The sequence below is a fragment of the Coregonus clupeaformis genome, chromosome 7, assembly GCF_020615455.1.
Source record: "Coregonus clupeaformis isolate EN_2021a chromosome 7, ASM2061545v1, whole genome shotgun sequence".
Lineage (NCBI taxonomy): Eukaryota > Metazoa > Chordata > Actinopteri > Salmoniformes > Salmonidae > Coregonus > Coregonus clupeaformis.
The window spans coordinates 45,341,235-45,357,767 of NC_059198.1; the positions used below are offsets into that span (position 1 = coordinate 45,341,235).

General features: G+C 42.9%; 1 protein-coding gene across 1 annotated transcript in view; it reads right to left on the minus strand.

Moving 5' to 3' along the window:
• Positions 1–16,533, minus strand: part of LOC121569799 (BTB/POZ domain-containing adapter for CUL3-mediated RhoA degradation protein 1-like) — a 33,648-nt gene that overhangs the window by 1,807 nt on the left and 15,308 nt on the right. The window contains exon 6 of the mRNA XM_041881003.1: positions 12,159–12,354. Within this exon, the coding sequence (XP_041736937.1) occupies positions 12,159–12,354 (196 nt within the window). The remainder of the gene's footprint in view (positions 1–12,158; positions 12,355–16,533) is intronic.

Here is a 16,533-nt window from a genome sequence, read left to right on the forward strand (position 1 = left end):
CAAATAAGGTCACCTATTGGTAGATGGGTGGAAAAAAAAGAAAGAAAAAAAGCAGACATTGAATATCCCTTTGAGCATGGTGAAGTGAATTACACTTTGGATGTTGTATCAATACACCCAGTCACTACAAAGATACAGGAGTCCTTCCTAAATCAGTTGCCGGAGAGGAAGGAAACCGCTCAGGGATTTCACCAAGAGTCCAAATATTACTGGCTGTAATAGGAGAAAACTGAGGATGGATCAACAACATTAGAGTTACTCCACAATACGAACCTAATTGACCGAGTGAAAAGGAGGAAGCTTGTATAGAATAAAAATATTCCAAACCATGCATCCTGTTTGCAACAAGGCACTAAAGTGACACTTAAAAAAAAATGTGTAAAGCACTTTACTTTGTGTCCTGAATACAAATTGTTACGTTTGGGGCAAATCCAATACAACACATTACAGAGTACCACTCTCCATATTTTCAAGCATACTGCTGGCTACATCATGTTATGGGTATTAGGGCTGGGCGATATTTTTTTTCTAACTTATGGCCGATTCACGATATACACTGCATGACGAAAAGTATGTGGACACCTGCTCGTGGAACATTCCTTCCAAAATCATGGGCATTAATATGGAGTTAGTCCGCCATTTGCTGCTATAACAGCCTGCACTCTTCTAGGAAGGCTTTCCACTAGATGTTGGAACTTTGCTGCGGGGACTTGCTTCCATTCAGCGCATTAGTGAGGTCGGGCACTGATGTTGGGCGATTAGGCCTGGCTCGCAGTCGGGAATCCAATTCATCCCATAGATGTTCGATGGGGTTGAGGTCAGGGCTCTGTGCAGGCCAGTCAAGTCCTTCCAAACCAATCTCGACTAACAATTTCTGTATGGACCTCGCTTTGTGCACAGGGGCATTGTGATGCTGAAACAGGAAATGGCCTTCCCCAAACTGTTGCCACAAAGTTGGAAGCACAGAATCGTCTAGAATGTCATTGTATGCTGTAGCGTTAAGATTTCCCTTCACTGGAACTAAGGGTCTTAGCCCAAACCATGAAAAACAGCCCCAGACCATTAATCCTCCTTCACCAAACATTACAGAAGGCACTATGCAGTCGGGCAGGTAGCGTTCTCCTGGCATCCTCCAAACCCAGATTTGTCCATCGGACTGCCAGATGGTGAAGCGTGATTCATCACTCCAGAGAACGCATTTCCACTGCTCCAGAGTCCAATGGCGTCGAGCTTTACACCACTCCAACCAACGCTTGCCATTGCGCATGGTGATCTTAGGCTTGTGTGCGGCTGCTCGGCCATGGAAAGCCATTTCATGAAGCTCCCGACGAACAGTTCTTGTGCTGACGTTGCTTCCAGAGGCAGTTTGGAACTCAGTAGTGAGTGTTGCAACCGAGGACAGACCATTTTTACGCGCTGTGCGCTTCAGCACTCAGCGGTCCTGTTCTGTGAGCTTGTGTGGCCTAACACTTCGTGGCTGAGCTGTTGTTGCTCCAAGACGTTACCACTTCACAATAACAGCACTTACAGTTGACCGGGGCAGCTCTAGCAGGGCAGAAATGTGACGAACTGACTTGTTGGTAAGGTGGCATCCTATGACGTTGCCACTTTCAAAGTTACTGAGCTCTTCAGTAAGGCCATTCTACTGCCAATGTTTGTCTATGGAGATTACATGTATGTGTTCTCGATTGTATACACCTGTCAGCAATGGGTGTGGCTGAAATAGCCGAAGCCACTAATTTGAAGGGATGTCCACATGCTTTTGAATATATAGTGTATCTAGATTTTTTTTCTCCATGTTTGGTCTAAAGCTTTCTGTACAAATAATGGTCAAATACCCTGCATTTCAAACAGTCAGCAATAATCTAATGAATTCAGGGCTTGTGAAATTATATCTAGGCTAAATATAAGCCAGCAGCATACCACCCTGCGTCCCATTGCTGGCTTGCCTCTGAAGCTAAGCAGGGTTGGTCCTGGTCAGTCCCTGGATGGGAGAGCAGATGCTGCTGGAAGTGGTGTTGGAGGGCCAGTAGGAGGCACTCTTTCCTCTGGTACAAAAAATAAATCCTAATGCCCCAGGGCAGTGAATGAGGACATTGCCCTGTGTAGGGTGGGTCTTTCGGATTGGATGTTAAATGGGTGTCTTGACTCTCTGGTCACTAGAGATCCCATGGCATTTACTGTAAGAGTAGGGGTGTTAACCCCGGTGTCCTGGCTAAATTCCCAAATCTTGCCCTCATACCATCATGGCCATCTAATAATCCCCAGCTTCCAATTGGCTCATTCATATCCCCTCCTCTCCCCTGTAACTATTCCCCAGGTTGTTGTTGTGTATGAGAATGTGTTCATTCAACTTACCTGGTAAAATAAGGATAAAATAAAGACCCAATAATAGAGTAATTATTTTATCAAAATAGTTTAACCTGCTTTTTTGAAATAATCACTGATCTGTCTTTCAAGTCTATGAAAATGCCCTTTTTGTTACAAATATAACCAGAACCATGCATAATGCAGATTCACTTCTTGTAGCAGGCATTATAGAAAATTAACAAGTCTCATAAACAATCTCGTAAGCAAAAGCCCATGTGCTAGTGAGTAGCCAGCTCATCTTTATAGGAATTGTTATATTTCAAGTTTAGCGAACTTGGATCTATTTGCTAGCTAACAGGGAATAACAGTTGAACTGTTATGAACACACCCTTCTGTCCATCTCCAACTGTTTGAACAGCATGCTAGCCTGTCCACTTTGTTCAGATGTTGAAATCAAGTAGCCTAGCTTATTTCTCAGAATGAGAACGAGCTGCCAATTTCCATATATAGAAACTATATAGTTTTGGCAAGTCGGTTAGGACATCTACTTTGTGCATGACACAAGTAATTTTTCCAACAATTGTTTACAGACAGATTATGTCACTTATAATTAATTGTATCACAATTCCAGTGGGTCAGAAGTTTACATACACTAAGTTGACTGTGCCTTTAAACAGCTTGGAATATTCCAGAAAATGATGTCATGGCTTTAGAAGCTTCTGATAGGCTAATTGACATACTTTGAGTCAATTGGAGGTGTACCTGTGGATGTATTTCAAGGCCTACCTTCAAACACAGTGCCTCTTTGCTTGACATCATGGGAAAATCAAAAGAAATCAGCCAAAAAAATTGTAGACCTCCACAAGTCTGGTTCATCCTTGGGAGCAATTTCCAAACGCCTGAAGGTACCACATTCATCTGTACAAACAATAGTACGCAAGTATAAACACCATGGGACCACGCAGCCGTCATACCGCTCAGGAAGGAGGTGCGTTCTGTCTCCTAGAGATTAACGTACTTTGGTGCGAAAAGTGCAAATCAATCCCAGAACAACAGCAAAGGACCTTGTGAAGATGCTGGAGGAAACAGGTACAAAAGTATCTATATCCACAGTAAAACTGAGTCCTATATCGACATAACCTGAAAGGATGCTCAGCAAAGAAGCAGCCACTGTTCCAAAAACCGCCATAAAAAAGCCAGACTACGGTTTGTAACTGCACATGGGGACAAAGATCATACTTTTTGGAGAAATGTCCTCTGGTCTGATGAAACAAAAATAGAACTGTTTGGCCATAATGACCAACGTTATGTTTGGAGGGAAAAGGGGGTGGCTTGCAAGCCGAAGAACACCATCCCAAACGTGAAGCACGGGGGTGGCAGCATCATGCTGTGGGGGTGCTTTGCTGCAGGATGGACTGGTGCACTTCACAAAATAGATGGCATCATGAGGAAGGAAAATTATGTGGATATATTGAAGCAACATTTCAAGACATCAGTCAGGAAGTTAAAGCTTGGTCGCAAATGGGTCTTCCAAATGGACAATGACCCCAAGCATACTTCCAAAGTTGTGGCAAAATGGCTTAAGGACAACAAAGTCAAGGTATTGGAGTGGCCATCACAAAGCCCTGACCTCAAACCTATAGAACATTTGTTGGCAGAACTGAAAAAGCTTGTGCGAGCAAGGAGGCCTACAAACCTGACTCAGTTACACCAGCTCTGTCAGGAGGTATGGGCCAAAATTCACCTAACTTATTGTGGGAAGCTTGTGGAAGGCTACCCGAAACGTTTGACCCAAGTTAAACAATTTAAAGGCAATGCTACCAAATACTAATTGAGTGTACGTAAACTTCTGACCCACTGGGAATGTGATGAAAGAAATAAAAGCTGAAATTAATCACTCTACTATTATTCTGATAGTTCACATTCTTAAAATAAAAGTTGTGATCCTAACTGACCTAAAACAGGGAATTTTTACTAGGATTAAATGTCAGGAATTGTGAAAAACTGAGTTTAAATGTATTTGGCTAAGGTTTATGTAAACTTCCGACTTCAACTACACACACACACACTACCAGTCAAAAGTTTGGACACCTACACATTTAAGGGTTTTTCTTCATAAAACATATTTTTTAAAATAACATTGTAGATTAATAGTGAAGACATCAAAACTATGAAATAACACATATGGAATCATGTAGTAACCAAAAAAGTGTTAAATATAAATTCTTCAAATAGCCACCCTTTGCACACTCTTGGCATTCTCTCAACCAGCTTCATGAGGTACATTTACATTTTAGTCATTTAGCAGACGCTCTTATCCAGAGCGACTTACAGGAGCAATTAGGGTTAAGTGCCTTGCTCAAGGGCACAGACAGATTTTTCACCTAGTCAGCTTGGGGATTAGAACCAGCGACCTTTCGGTTACTGGCATAACGCTCTTAACCACTAAGCTACCTGCCTCCCTGGAATGCATTTCAATTAACAGGTGTGCCTTCTTAAAAGTTAAATAGTGTAAATTATTTCCTTCTTAATGCGTTTGAGCCAATCAGTTGTGTTGTGACAAGGTAGGCGGGGTATACAGAAGATAGCCCCATTTGGTAAAAGACCATCATTACTTTAAGAGATGAAGGTCAGTCAATCCAGAAAATGTCAAGAACTTTAAAAGTTTCTTCAAGTGCAGTCGCAAAAACCATCAAGCGCTATGATGAAACTGGCTCTCATGAGGACCGCCACAGGAAAGGAAGACCCAGAGTTAACTCTGCTGCAGAGGATAAGTTAATTGAAGTTACCAGCCTCAAATTGCAGCCCAAATAAATGCTTCACAGAGTTCAAGTAACAGACACATCAACTGTTCAGAGGGGACTGAGTGGATCAGGCCTTCATGGTCGAATTGCTGCAAAGCAACCACTACTAAAGGACACCAATAATAAGAAGAGACCTGCTTGGACCAAGAAACACTAGCAATGTACATTAAACCAGTGGAAATGTGTCCTTTGGTCTGGAGTCCAAATTGGAGATTTATGGTTCAAACCGCTGTGTCTTTGTGAGACGCAGTGTGGGTGAACGGATAATCTCTGCATGTGTAGTTCCCACCGTAAAGCATGGAGGAGGAGGTGTTATGGTGTGGGGGTGCTTTGCTGGTGACAATGTCTGTGATTTATTTAGAATTTAAGGCACACTTACCCAGCATGGCTACCACAGCATTCTGCAGCGATACGCCATCCCATCAGGTTTGGGCTTAGTGGGACTATCATTTGTTTTTCAACATGACAATGACCCAACACACCCCCAGGCTTTGTAAGGGCTATTTTACCAAGAAGGAGAGTGATGGAGTGCTGCATCAGATGATCTGGCCTCCACAATCCCCCGACCTCAACCCAATTGAGATGGTTTGGGATGAGTCAGACGGCAGAGTGAAGGAAAAGCAGCCAACAAGTGCTCAGCATATGTGGGAACTTAATCAAGACTGTTGGAAAAGCATTCCAGGTTAAGCTGGTTGAGAGAATGGCAAGAGTGTGCAAAGCTGTCAAGGCAAAGGGTGGCTATTTGAAGAATCTCAAATAAAATATTTGTTTAACACTTTTTTGGTTACTACATGATTCCATATATGTTATTTCATAGTAAAATTGTAAAAATAAAGAAAAACCCTTGAATGAGTAGGAGTGACAAAACTTTTGACTGGTACTGCAACATGTAAAGTTTTGGTCCTACGTTTCATGAGCTGAAAAAAACATCCCAGAAATGTTCCATATGCACAAAAAGCTTAATTCTCTCAAATTTGTGATCAAATTTGTTTACATCCCTGTTAGTGAGCATTTCTCCTTTGCCAAGATATTTCATCCCCCTGACAGGTGTGGCATATCAAGAAGCTGATTAAACAGCACAATCATTACACAGGTGCACCTTGTTCTGGGTACAATAAAAGGCTACTCTAAAATGTGCAGTTTTGTCACAACACAATGCCACAGATGTCTCAAGTTGAGGGTGTGTGCAATTGGCATGCTGACTGCAGGAATGTCCACCAGAGCTGTTGCCAGATAATTGGATGTTCATTTCTCTACCATAGATTATTATTATTATTATTATGATTATAAGCTGCCGCCAACGTCATTTTAGAAAATTGAGCAATACGTCCAACCTTCCTCACAACCGCAGACCACGTGTATTGCATTCGTGTGGGCGAGCGGTTTGTGGACGTCATCGTTGTGAACAGAGTGCCCCATGGTGGCAGTGGGGTTATGGTATGGGCAGACATAAGCTACGGACAACAAACACAATTGCATTTTATTGATGGCAATTTGAACGCACAGAGATACTGTTACGAGATCCTGAGGCCCATTGTCATGCCATTCATCCGCCGCCATCGCCTCATGTTTCAGCATGATAATGCACGGCCCCAGACATGTCACACATTGAGCATGTTTGGGATGCTCTGGATCGACGTGTACGACAGCGTGTTCCAGTTTCTGCCAATATCCAGCAACTTCGCACAGCCATTGAAGAGTGGGACAACATTCCACAGGCCTGATCAACTCTATGCAAAGGAGAAATGGTGGTCACACCAGATACTGACTGGTTTTCTGATCCACGCCTCTACTTTTTTTTTTTTAAAGGTATCTGTGACCAACAGATGCATATCTGTATTCCCAGTCATGTGAAATTAATAGATTAGGGCCTAATGAATTTATTTCAATTGACTAATTTCCTTATATGAACTGTAACTCAGTAAAATCTTAGAAAGTGTTGCATGTTAAGTTTATATTTTTTGTTCAGTATAATTTTGTTTTAAACACGGTTTAGACAACTACTACAGTTTCAAATCACATTTTATTTGTCACATGCGCCGAATACAAGAGGTGTAGACCTTAACCAACAATGCAGTTCAAGAAACAGAGTTAAGAAAATATTTACTAAATAAACTAAAGTAAAAAAATTAATAAAAAGTAACAATAAAATTACATAACAATAACAAGGCTATATTGTTGTTGTATTTTTTTGTATTTATTACGGATCCCCATTAGTGGCTGCCAAGGCAGCAGCTACTGTTCCTGAGGTCCAACCACAATTTACCTACAATAAAACAATACATAACACAACACCTTATTACACACTACTCTACCATAACATATTTACAATACAAAATCAATAATAGAGCAAAATAACAATATTAAACTGTGTGTGTGTAGAGTGTGTGTGTTAGCATGTGTTTGTGAATGCTCTGTGTGTGTGTGTGTGTCTCTTCACAGTCCACGCTTTTCCATAAAGTGTAGTTTTATCTGTTTTTTAAATCTAATTTTACTGCTTGACTGAGTTACATGATGTGGAATAGAGTTCCATGTAGTCATGGCTCTATGTAGTACTCTGCGTTTCCCGTAGTCTGTTCTGGACTTGGGGACTGTGAAGAGACCTCTGGTGGCATGTCTCGTGGGGTATGCATGGGTGTGCCAGCATTCCAAACAGACAGCTCGGTACATTCAGCTTGTCTACACCTCTTAAAAAAACAAGCAGTGTGAAGTCAATCTCTCTTCCACTCTAAGCCAGGAGAGACTAACATGCATGTCATTAATGTTAGCTCTCCGTGTACTTTTAAGGGCCAGCCGTGCTGCCCTGTTCTGAGCCAACTGCAATTTTCCCAAGTCCCTCCTTGTGGCACCTGACCACACTACTGAACAGTAGTCTAGGTGCGACAAAACTAGGGCCTGTAGGACCTGCCTTGTTGATAGTGTTGTTAAGAAGGCAGAGCAGCGCTTAATTATGGACATACCTCTCCCCATTTTAGCTACTGTTGTATCAATATGCTTTGACCATGAGAGATTACAATCCAGGGTTACTCCAAGCAGTTTAGTCAACTCAACTTTGTCAATTTCCACATGATTCATTACAAGATGTAGTTGAGGTTTAGGGTTTAGTGAATGATTTACAGGGGGTACCGGTACCGAGTCAATGTGCGGGGGTACAGGTTAGTCGAGATAATATGTACATGCAGGTAGGGGTAAAGTGACTATGCATAGATAATAAACAGCAAGTAGCAGCAGTGTATAAACAAAGCGGGGGGGGACAAAGGGGGGGGGGGGTCAATGTAAATAGACCGGGTGGCATTTGATTAATTGTTCAGCAGTCTTATAGCTTTGGGGTAGAAGCTGTTAAGGAGCCTTTTGGACCTAGACTTGGCGCTCCGGGCGACTCCGCTTGCCGTGCAGTAGCAGAGAGAACAGTCTATGACTTGGGTGACTGGAGTCTTTGACAATTTTTTGGGCCTTCCTCTGACACCGCCTAGTATATACAGTACCAGTCAAAAGTTTGGACACACCTACTCACTCATTCCGTCTCATCGTTGTCGGTGATCAGGCCTACCACCAACTTAATGATGGTGTTGGAGTCGTGCTTGGCCACGCAGTCGTGGGTGAACAGGGAGTACAGGTGGGGGGACTAAGCATGCACCCCTTAGGGGCCCCGGCGTTGAGATGTGTGGTAGATGTGTTGTTGCCTACCCTTACCACCTGGGGGTGGCCCGTCAGGAAGTTCAGGATCCAGTTGCAGGGGGAGGTGTTTAGTCCCAGGGTCCTTAGCTTAGTGATGAGCATTGTGGGCACTATGGTGTTGAACGCTGAGCTGTAGTCAATGAACAGCATTCTCACATAGGTGTTCCTTTTGTCCAGGTGGGAAAGGGCAGTGTGGAGTGCGATTGAGATTGCGTCATCTGTGGATCTGTTGGGGCGGTATGCGAATTGGAGAGGCTCTAGGGTTTCCGGGATGATGGTATTGATGTGAGCCATGACCAGCCTTTCAAAGCATTTCATGGCTACCGACGTGAGTGCTACGGGTCGGTAGTCATTTAGGCAGGTTACCGTGACTTTCTTGGGCACAGGGACTATGGTTGTCTGTGTGAAACATGAAGGTATTACAGACTTGGTCAGGGAGAGGTTGAAAATATCAGTGAAGACCCTTGCCAGTTGGTCCACGCATGCTCTGAGTACACATCCTGGTAATCTGTCTGGCCTTGTGAATATTGACCTGTTTAAAGGTCTTGCTCACATCAGCTACGGAGAGCGTGAACACACAGTCTACCGGAACAGCTGGTGCTCTCATGCATGCTTCAGTGTTGCTTGCCTCGAAGCGAGCATAGAAGTGATTTAGCTCGTCTGGTAGGCTCGCGTCAGTGGGCAGCTCGCGGCTGGGTTTCCCTTTGTAGTCCGTAATAGTTTGCAAGCACTGCCACATACGACGAGTGTCAGAGCCAGTGTAGTAGGATTCAATCTTAGTCCTGTATTGACGCTTTGCCTATTTGATGGTTCATCTGAGGGCATAGCGGATTAGTGTCCGGATTAGTGTCCTGCTCCTTGAAAGTGGCAACTCTAGCCTTTAGCTCGGTGCGGATGTTGCCTGTAATCCATGGCTTCTGGTTGGGATATGTACGTACGGTCACTGTGGGGACGACGTCGTCGATGCACTCATTAATGCAGCCGGTGACTGAGGTGGTATACTCCTCAATGCCATTGGATGAATCCTGGAACATATTCCAGTCTATGCTAGCAAAACAGTCCTGTAGCGTAGCATCCGCGTCATCTGACCACTTCCGTATTGAGCGAGTCACTGGTACTTCCTGCTTTAGTTTTTGCTTGTAAGCAGGAGGATAGAATTATGGTCAGATTTGCCAAATGGAGGGCGAGGGAGAGCTTTGTATGCTTCTCTGTGTGTGGAGTAAAGGTGGTCTAGAGTTTTTTTCCCCTCTGGTTGCACGTGACATACTGGTAGAAATTAAAGTCCCCGGCCACTAGGAGCGCCGCTTCTGGATGAGCATTTCCTTGTTTGCCTACGGCCTTATACAGCTCATTGAGTGTGGTCTTAGTGCCAGCATCGGTTTGTGGTGGTAAATAGATGGCTACAAATAATATAGATGAGAACTCTCTTGGTAGATAGTGTGGTCTACAGCTTATCATGAGGTACTCTACCTTAGGCGAGCAATACCTCAAGACTTCTTTAATATTAGACATCGCACACCAGCAGTTATTGACAAATAGACACACACCCCCGCCCCTCGTCTTACCAGACATAGCTGCTCTTTCCTGCCGATGCATGGAAAACCCAGCCAGCTCTATATTATCCATGTCGTCGTTCAGCCACGACTCAGTTAAACATAAGATATTACAGTTTTTAATGTCCCGTTGGTAGGATAGTCTCGACCGTAGATCATCGAGTTTGTTTTCCAGTGATTGCACGTTGGCCAATAGAACCGATGGTAGTGGCGATTTACTCACTCGCCTCTGAATCCTCACAAGGCACCCTGACCTTCTCCCTCTGTATCTCCGCCTTTTCTTCACACAAATTACCGGGATTTGGGCCTGGTCTCCAGAAAGCAGTATTTCCTTCGCGCCGGACTCATTAAAGAAAACATCTTCGTCCAGTTCGAGTTGAGTAATAGCTGTTCTGATGTCCAGAAACTATTTTCGGTCATAAGAGAGGGTAGCAGCAACTTTATGTACAAAACAAGTTACAAACGGCAGCCATCCCCTCCGGCGCCATTATATATCATTATATATATATATCTTTATATGTTTTGCGTCGGTGCTGCAGTTTAACTGACGCCCGGCCTAGAAAGACAATTTCCATAGACGGCCACATAGAGAAGTTAGACTAATAAGACACTTTAGTGATCACCTTTGTGCACAAAACATCCATTGAATTATTCAAATAATTGCAGAGGCAGATTTTTCTTCCCATCACTGACAGCCGAAGATATTAACATTTTATATTCATCCAATGTCTGCCATGTTTTTGGATAACGTGACGACGTCGTCGCTGTTCATGCTGCTCCCTGTGTGCACTGAGCGCTAGTGCGCATGTGATGTTGGTCCGGATGCAACCCGGATATAGACGGTCCATGAATCGGCGTATGCGAACATGAGTACATTACCTTGAAAACAAAGGGCAGACATATTGGACGCAGTCTCCAGTTCTTATTATACCTCAGTGACACAGCACAGAAGGAGTGAAGGATACGAGACCAAAAAGACAACATGAGAACAAGCGGACATGAATGCTCATAAAAACAGGAAAATAATTATTCTTGCGATAAAGGCATTTGGAATATCGCGCAAAAACATATATTCAAATTAATTCTATATCTCGCCCAGCCCTAACGGTATTCTTGTAATTGTTAAGGACTGGGGAGTTTTTCAGGATAAAAAAAGAAACAGAATGGAGCTAAGCACAGGTAAAATCCTACAGGAAAACCTGGTTCAGTCTGCTTTCCACCAGACACTGGGAGATGAATTCACCTTTCAGCAGGACAATAACCTAAAACACAAGGTCAAATCTACACTGGAGTTGCTTACCAAGACAGTGAATGTTCCTGAGTGGCTGAGTTACAGACTTAAATCTGCTTGAAAATACATGGCAAACCTGAAAATGGTTGTCTAGCAATGACCAACTTGACAGAGCTTGAAGAACTTTGAAAATAATAATAATAATGGGCAAATGTTGTACAATCCAGGTGTGGAAAGCTCGACTTACCCAGAAATACTCACAGCTGTAATCACTTCCAAAAGGTGATTCTAACATGTATTGATCCATCTAGTCAAGATAGTGTTTTATTTTTCAATAATGGTTTTAAAATTTGAATTTGTTAGACTTTGAAATGAGAGTACTTTATGTAGATTGTTGACAAAAAATTACAATGAAATCCATTTTAATGCCACTTTGTAACAGCAAAATGTGGAAAGTCAAGGGGTGTAAATACTTTAAGGCACTGTATACCCTAGCATTTACCTAAACCCTGATGTTGCTAGCCTCCATGTTAGTGTTTAAGCTGTAGAAGATCTGAGTGAAATTGGTTTAATTGGGCTTACTTTGGTCTGTTTCTTCTCAGTGGCATAGACAATGGACGTGCAGCACACCTCGGCGATCTTGCGGCCCTCACCATAGAAAGACCAGCAGCAGATCTCGTCCCCGAGCACGTCCTTGACAAACAGAACGCGCCCGTTGAAGCGCAGCCCCAGTTTATCAAACAGCTCAATGTTTTTCAGCAGGTTGTCGTCCGAGTTACTGAAGGAGAGGGAAAAGCAAAGAGTTGGGTCAATCCCAAAGACACAGCACCATTGTCGACATACACATGCAGAGAGCGTGAGATCCTGACTTGAGATGCATCACCCCTTGGCAACAATGCCTGACATACATGAAACCCTGAAATCTCATTACTTACTGCCTAAGAGTAGGCAGTAAGTAATGTAACTTTTTTGTTGCTTAGCTTAATTGTGGCAGTGCTTGCTAAAAGTGAGACTTTAGGCATGGAATCACCTATAAAGTCAACAGCAGCTATAACACGACTACCAATTGGATATGCCCAAACTCCTGGGCAATTTTCCCTCTAAGCTGCGCGCACGCGGCCACGCAACTCCCTCAGGACTTCCGCGCAGAACAAATGCTGGCCCGCGCAAGATTGAACTTCACTAAACTTCACTAGAGTTGCCCCATTAGTTTACACATCATTCCTTAAAACAGATCGTTTCCTTCTAATGTAGGAATAGTGATCGAATCAACATAGTATCAGCCATTTTCAATGCAACAAACCTACATTTGCAAGATTGAGTCTGTGATTTTGATGTAGCAGGAGGTCGTTTCAATCGCCTACTGTCAAGAGTATGTGCTTTTGAGATCAAAGAGCATTTGTTGATATTCTTTGCTATTTAGAAAGTTATTAGCCCAGTTATAGCATTGTTTTGGTCAGCAATGGGAGAGTGATTGCTTCCTATAAAAGCACAAAACCTGAACATTTCTTGCTATCTTTCAAAAGAGAGTCAGGTAAGAGCTTTGATTTTGTCTTAAAAGAGCAGTGTTGTATTTTGAGACAGGCTTGAATATGCAAAAAAAGCCAATAGGCAGAGGGTAGCCTACATTTTTGTCTGATTCTCTATTGTAATAATACATTAATTTGATTTAGTAAAGTAGTTTCTTGCATCATACACAAACACAAAAGCCTACAACGCAGTTCCAGTCACCTATTACGCCAATGGTGTTTACAGACCTTTTTTGTTTTGTTTGGACAAATTACTTGGGCTTTAGGACAAGTAATATCAAGGTTAATGTCAAGCCCTGCATAATTTTTTTTTAAAGTCTCATGGAATGTAGGCCTACGTTGAACAACACATACATTGAGGGAAAAAAGTATTTGATCCCCTGCTGATTTTGTACGTTTGCCCACTGACAAAGAAATTATCAGTCTATAAATTTAACAGTATGTTTATTTGAACAGTGAGAGACAGAATAACAACAACAAAATCCAGAAAAACGCATGTCAAAAATGTTAAATTGATTTGCATTTTAATGATGGAAATAAGGATTTGACCCCCTCTCAGTCAGACAGATTTCTGGCTCCCAGGTGTCTTTTATACAGGTAACGAGCTGAGATTAGGAGCGCACTCTTAAAGGGAGTGCTCCTAATCTCAGTTTGTTACCTATATAAAAGACACCTGTCCACAGAAGCAATCAATCAATCAGATTCCAAACTCTCCTCCATGGCCAAGACAAAAGAGCTCTCCAAGGATGTCAGGGACAAGATTGTAGACCTACACAAGGCTGGAATGGGCTACAAGACCATCGCCAAGCAGCTTGGTGAGAAGGTGACAACAGTTGGTGCGATTATTCGCAAATGGAAGAAACACAAAATAACTGTCAATCTCCCTCGGCCTGGGGCTCCATGCAAGATCTCACCTCGTGGAGTTGCAATGATCATGAGAACGGTGAGGAATCAGCCCAGAACTACATGGGAGGACCATAGTCACCAAGAAAACAATTGGTAACACACTACGCCGTGAAGGACTGAAATCATGCAGCGCCCGCAAGGTCCCCCTGCTCAAGAAAGCACATATACAGGCCCGACTGAAGTTTTGCAATGAACATCTGAATGATTCAGAGGAGAACTGGGTGAAAGTGTTGTGGTCAGATGAGACCAAAATCGAGCTCTTTGGCATCAACTCAACTTGCCGTGTTTGGAGGAGGAGGAATGCTGCCTATGACCCCAAGAACACCATCCCCACCGTCAAACATGGAGGTGGAAACATTATGCTTTGGGGGTGATTTTCTGCTAAGGGGACAGAACAACTTCACCGCATCAAAGGGACAATGGACGGGGCCATGTACCGTCAAATCTTGGGTGAGAACCTCCTTCCCTCAGCCAGGGCATTGAAAATGGGTCGTGGATGGGTATTCCAGCATGACAATGACCCAAAACACACGGCCAAGGCAACAAAGGAGTGGCTCAAGAAGAAGCACATTAAGGTCCTGGAGTGGCCTAGCCAGTCTCCAGACCTTAATCCCATAGAAAATATGTGGAGGGAGCTGAAGGTTCGAGTTGCCAAATGTCAGGCTCGAAACCTTAATGACTTGGAGAAGATCTGCAAAGAGGAGTGGGACAAAATCCCTCCTGAGGTGTGTACAAACCTGGTGGCCAACTACAAGAAACGTCTGACCTCTGTGATTGCCAACAAGGGTTTTGCCACCAAGTACTAAGTAATGTTTTGCAGAGGGGTCAAATACTTATTTCCCTCATTAAAATGCAAATCAATTCATAACAATTTTTCTGGATTTTTTTGTTGTTATTCTGTCTCTCACTGTTCAAATAAACCTACCATTAAAATTAGACTGATCATGTCTTTGTCAATGGGCAAACGTACAAAATCAGCAGGGGATCAAATACTTTTTCCCCTCACTGTAACTGGTTTAAAAATTACTTGAAAGATGGAACTCAAATGTGTATCTACTGATGGTGTTAAATCTGGACATAGGTGTCGTGCAGGGGTCGATTCTGGGTCCTGTACTTTGTACTGTTTACATTAACAATATTGACTTTTCTGTAAAAGATTGTAACCTGCACTTGTATGCCGCACCAATGATACTGTTGTGTATGCCATTGCCACCAACGGTTGACCAGGCTCTATCGGAACTACAGTATGCTTTCATTGTATTACAGAAAAACTGGCCTGAAATTAGTATTGAATACAGGTAAAACTAAGTACAGGTTGTTCTCTAGAGCGCATAAAAATAACTGATGATTTAAGCATATGTACTTTGGATGGTGCCCATATTGATCGTGTCCCTGCTTATAAATATCTGGGATAGTTGAAAAGCTGTCTTTTAAAAAGCATATTGATGAGTTAGTTAAGAAGCTGAGAATACAAATGGGCTTCTTCTATAGAAAGCTGATTATTCAGTCAGCTTTCCTATCGATCCTAGACTATGGCGACATCATCTAGATGAATGCAGCTGCCACTTCACTAAAGCCGTGCAGATGCAGTTTATCATAGCACACTGCGCTTTATTACGGGCAACAGTTTTAGTACTCATCACTGCATTCTCTACCAGAAAGCTGGTTGGCCCTCTTTGATGTCACGTAGGTTGAATCATTGCTATGTTTTCATTCATAAAAGCTTTTACAAAAACTCCCACTATACCAAACATCATTACTAAACTTTAGACATACAGTGGGGAGAACAAGTATTTGATACACTGCCGATTTTGCAGGTTTTCCTACTTACAAAGCATGTAGAGGTCTGTAATTTTTATCATAGGTACACTTCTACTGTGAGAGACGGAATCTAAAACAAAAATCCAGAAAATCACATTGTATGATTTTTAAGTAATTAATTAGCATTTTATTGCATGGCATAAGTATTTGATCACCTACCAACCAGTAAGAATTCCGTCTCTCACAGACCTGTTAGTTTTTCTTTAAGAATCCCTCCTGTTCTCCACTCATTACCTGTATTAACTGCACCTGTTTGAACTCATTACCTGTATAAAAGACACCTGTCCACACACTCAATCAAACAGACTCCAACCTCTCCACAATAGCCAAGACCAGAGAGCTGTGTAAGGACATCAGGGATACAATTGTAGACCTGCACACGGCTGGGATGGGCTACAGGACAATAGGCAAGCAGCTTGTTGAGAAGGCAACAACTGTTGGCGCAATTATTAGAAAATGGAAGAAGTTCAAGATGACGGTCAATCACCCTCGGTCTGGGGCTCCATACAAGATCTCACCTCGTGGGGCATCAATGATCATGAGGAAGGTGAGGGATCAGCCCAGAACTACACGGCAGGACCTGGTCAATGACCTGAAGAGAGCTGGGACCACAGTCTCAAAGAAAAGCATTAGTAACACACTACGCCGTCATGGATTAAAATCCTGCAGCGCACGCAAGGTCCCCCTGCTCAAGCCAGCGC